The sequence below is a fragment of the Vombatus ursinus genome, unplaced genomic scaffold (assembly GCF_900497805.2).
Source record: "Vombatus ursinus unplaced genomic scaffold, bare-nosed wombat genome assembly UNPS02015415.1, whole genome shotgun sequence".
NCBI classification, from domain to species: Eukaryota; Metazoa; Chordata; class Mammalia; order Diprotodontia; family Vombatidae; genus Vombatus; species Vombatus ursinus.
Window position 1 is genome coordinate 150,876 of NW_020955193.1, and position 5,141 is coordinate 156,016.

The 5,141-nt window shown below is 35.2% G+C and overlaps 1 protein-coding gene across 1 annotated transcript; it reads left to right on the forward strand.

The window, feature by feature from the left end:
- The first annotated feature begins 1,540 nt into the window (after positions 1 to 1,540).
- Positions 1,541 to 2,497, forward strand: LOC114032335 (olfactory receptor 14A2-like). The gene has a single exon (XM_027847581.1). The coding sequence runs from the start codon at positions 1,541 to 1,543 to the stop codon at positions 2,495 to 2,497; it is 957 nt and encodes a 318-aa protein (XP_027703382.1).
- Positions 2,498 to 5,141: the final 2,644 nt, after the last annotated feature.

The window sequence follows — 5,141 nt, forward strand, 5'->3', positions numbered from 1 at the left end:
ACCCAAATTCTAAAATCTTTCCTACCAATTACATTAAATTTGAAGTTGTCCCTTGATCTTGCCAGTCAGAAATAAGCTCTCTGTCTCACATCTCTCTGAGCTCTTTGTTCTCCTCCCATGCACTTATCCCATTCTACTTTGAATTACAGTCATTTACATATATTACATGTTCCCCTGATAGACTGGAAACATCTTGAGGCCTAGAGATGATTCATATTTTTAAACTAGGCAGGTTTAGAATAGAGGCTTATACACAGCAAGCCCTTGAAAAATGTTTTCTCAAATGTTATGATTGATTCATCCTTTTTAATTCCTTTGCCTCATGCCCAAATGCAAATGTCTGCTTATATATGGTCTTATAGTCATAAATAATGGGTGTTAGAGGTATAACTTGGGAAATAATTTATGAGTACAAAAGGATTTGTTTGAGTTCCAAGAGTGTTTTAACTAGGGTAAAATGGATCAAAATCTAAAGTGGTGTTTGGGGGTGGAGGGACCAATTTTTCCATATTCTGTATTATTCTAACCAGAAGAGATCCAACACAGAAGAGAATGCTTTGCGAGTTATTTTTCCACTTGGGGAGAGATTTGTATTTCAACATGACTGGACTGGGTTGGTGGTAACCAATGGAGAGCTTGAAATTGAAAAGGCCACAAGGAAGTCTAATCTGTGACACTACATTCATCTGCATAACAAGTCTAGTCTGTTAGGCTGATAGTAGTTTCAAAACGTCTTGGATAGTGAATCAGTCCAGGCCAGTGGACATGATTTAAAATTATTATATAACCTATATAAACTTCAGTCTTAAAGGATAGGAAGACAATTATTTGTTTATGAACAGCATATTAAGGTATCTCTCAGCAAAGGAACCTAGAGGAGCTTTCAAGACAGCCTGAAAGCAGGAAACCTGGATTAACATCTTGGTTCTGACACTTCTTCAATAATGACTGAAAAGTCACTTAACTTTTCTGAGCACCAGTGTCTTATGTATAAATTAGTAAAACACTATTAGAATAGTCTACATAAAAAGAGATCTTATAATGAAAGTACTTCATGATAATGAACATCATCCACTGAGAGAGATACAGCTGTTGCCAACAACTTTTTCAAAGTAAGGATATTGTTCAGAGATTCCTAGAAAATCTGGGATGTAGAAGAGCCTTAAAAATCATCTACTTGAGGGGTTCTTAGCCCTTTTTTGCTTCGTGGATCCCTTTGCCATCTGGTAAAGACCATGGACAAATTTGTGAGAATCATTTCACTAAAATGCATTAAAAGATAATAAGATTAAAATGGAAACAAACTACAGGGAAATACATTTATAAAAATATTTTAGGTCCATAAATTTCAAATTTAAATCCTCTGAACTAGCTCCCTCATTTTATTTTAAAAATAGGAAAATTAAGGCAAAAAGAACTGTCATTTGCCCAAGGTAACACAATGAACCTGAACTAAAGTTACCTGAGAGATGTTTTCATCATTTTGCATCTGTTTCTTTTCTCCATGCAGGCAGTAGAGAAAATCCTCTACCCCTAGAACATGGCCAACCTCACTGTGGTGACAGGATTCCTCCTCATGGGCTTTTCCAACATCTGGGAGCTACAGGTCTTACACGCAATCTTCTTCTTGCTGATCTACCTAGTGGCACTGATGGGTAATATACTTATTTTCACCCTTATCTCTCTTGATGGCAAACTCCATACTCCTATGTACTTCTTCCTAAAGAACCTGTCCTTTTTAGACCTCTGCCTTATTTCCACCACAGTCCCCAAATCAATTGCTAACTCTCTAAGTCGCAGCTGCTACATCTCTTTTTGGGGGTGTGTCTCACAGCTCTTTTTAATGGTGTTATTTTCAGCATCAGAGCTTTTTCTCCTCACAGTGATGTCCTATGACCGCTATGTGGCCATTTGTCAGCCCCTGCACTATGAACTCATCATGACTAGAGGGGCTTGTGTGAAGATGGCAGCTGCTTCCTGGCTCAGTGGAGGTTTGTTTGGGGCCCTGTACTCAACTAGTGTATTCACTTTGCCCTTCTGTGGATCCAAGGAGGTCCACCAGTTCTTCTGTGATGTCCCTCCCTTGCTCAGGATCTCCTGCTCTGAAACACACTTTGCACTTGATGTTAGTGTGGCTTTTGGGATTGTTATAGGGGTTTTCTGCTCTATTTACATCACAATCTCTTACAGTCACATCTTCTCAACTGTCCTGAAGATGCCAACCAGAGACGGGAGGTCAAAAGCCTTCTCTACTTGCCTGCCTCACCTCATTGTTCTCATGGTTTTTACCACCACAGCTTTCATTGCTTATCTACAGCCACCCCAGGAATCTGACTCACTTCTAGATCTGTTGTTGCCCATGTTCTATACAGTGGTGCCCCCAACCATGAACCCAATCATCTATAGTCTGAGAAACAAGGACCTGAAGATTGCTTTGATGAAACTCATAGCCTGGGAATACTTCTCAAAGGGATTAATACCAAAATGTTTTCCATGATAATATGACTGTGCACATATATTTACACATGTATAAACACACATTTACATAGATACATATATACATATATGTATATGTTTCATGTTTATAGACATTTATGTTTATATATATTTTATACATATTGATATATCATTTCAATATGTGTTTACTGACTTAAATTCCTCGCTCCCATGTCCATGCCAAGCTCACCAACTTTAAAATGTTTACTCCCAGATTTTCTGGAGAATCATAACAATATGGTTTTAAAAGTATGCTCAGCCATTCTGGTCCTGAAAACAAAAGGCCATTAGTTTTCTGAAAAAAAGTGTACTTATTTGAAAATAATGTATATGAAGTTCCTCTGATCAATTTATGTCAACTGTTTTCTTAACACATGGCTGCATAGAATGACAGAAAATATTATCTGACTTGAAAACAGATGAAGCATTTGACTCAGGGTGCCACAACTTACTGTGAAGCACCAAAAGGTCTTTATATGTCTATTTTGCTTTACAGTTTTTTGAAGTGTTTTCACTATCCAATATTTGATTGCCACAATAATAGTTGGAGATAATTAGAAAAAGTATTATTATCACCAATTTATACTTAATAACAATAAACATTTTCAAGATCTACAGTTAAGTGATGGCATTCTGATTAAAGTGTTTCATCTATTCTGAAGTCAGATAATGTTTTCTCCTATTCTATGTTGTCAGCTGTTAAGTAAACAGTTGATATAAATTGATGAGAGGATCTTCAAATACATTATTTTCAACTAATTTTCTTTCAGAAAAGTGTTAGTCACTTGATTTAACCTTCACATTTAGAACATAAGTACAGAAATCCAGAAAAGAAAAGAACATCAAAGGCTATTCCTCTTGTCTAATCTTACCTGAACTTGACACCCATATAAAACATCCACAATCCATGGTCATCCAAATTTCCTGTAAGTATTTTCAGTGAGGGGGAGTAACTTCATGCAAAGGCAACCCATTCCACTTTTACAGGTTTTTATTTGTTCAGACATTTTTCTCCCATTAGGCCAAATATTGCTATCTCTGCAATTTTTACCCATTGCTCCTACTTCCACCAGTCTTTCACTACACTGATATGTAGGTTCTTTGGGATTGTTATATTGAGACCATGAAAGGGCAAATGATACACAAATAACCAAGTCAGTCATGTGTTCTGATCATACAAATCTATGATACAGTTAATGTACAGAATCCCATTTAAAGAGTAAGATTCTTACAAGAGCAGAGTGTAACTTTATTTCTTTGTGTTGTTATTGTATACAGAAAAGACATTCTTTTTGGTATTAATTTCTTACCCCAGAGACTGTAGCTTTATGTCTACTTTGGAAGAAAGTAAATACATATTAAAGATCATACTTTAAGATGCTTAGCTAAGTCCATATATTTAATGTGTTTAAAGATTTGTTGAACTTATATCCGTATAGAGGTCACTTAAGTAAGAGAAGGGTCTTTATATTAAATTCTTCATATCCAAGTATACATTTATGTAACCATCTATCTATCTATCTACCCACTCACACACACACACACACACACACACACACACACACACACACTTACAATAGGTGGTACTATGGGTAGAGTGCAGGGCTTAACATCAGGAAGACCTGAGTTTAAATATAGCCTCAGAAATTCCCTAGCTGGGTGATCTTGGACAAGTCACTTAACATCTCTTTGCCTATGGATTGCTGATCCACTGGAAAAGCAAGTGTCAAACCACTCCAGTGTCTTTGCCAAGAAAACCCCGTAAACTGAAGTCCATTGGGTTATGAAGAATTGGACATGACTGAATGAGTAAACAACATATATATAATATTGTGTGCAAGACTTTATCAATATATATTATATAATTACATATGAACACACTATATTATATGATAATCAATATTAAAGATACATTGATAAACAAAAGATATAATTTGCTTATTTTTTAAATATAGTCATATCAAGGCAGCTAGGTGACATAACACTCACTAGCTATTTGACTCTGGGCAGTTCACTTAATTGTCTCACCAAAAAAATTATATACATACATATATATATAAATATATATATACATATTATATATGTGTATGTATATATATACATACATACATACAAATATATATATGCACATCTATATCTATATCTATTTCTATATCTATATATCTATGTCTATATCTATATCTATATCTATATATCTAGATATATAGATATATAGATATAGATATTTGGGGGTCATTTGGAGGGGTTGGTTTTTGCACCATTCCTGAACTGATGGCACTCCTTGTCTAGGCTTCCCATTTTAAAGAAAAAAAATTAAATTTTTAAAAAGTTATCAGACTGAAGAAAACACGCACCTACAAAACCAGCCATGGATTCAAAGACTGACCCATTAATAACTACAATATCCAAAATATCAAAGTACATATTTGAGAATGGAGGCAATAGATAAACCCTTGTCTCTTAATCAATTAAAACACTAGAAAGACCAGGAGATGGGAAAGCTGAAAGAGATGAGGTAGATGGTAAAGTATTATCCAGCCAGACCGTAATTTAAAATAAATAGATAATTAAATCTGTGATATTGCTCTCTCTTGAAAGGATACAACAAAATTAGTAACTTAAGTCAGCTGATAGGAATCAGATGC

Coding starts and splice junctions, on each gene's coding strand:
- LOC114032335 (XM_027847581.1), top strand. CDS start 1,541: ATGGCCAACCTCACTGTGGTGACAGGATTCCTCCTCATGGGCTTTTCC.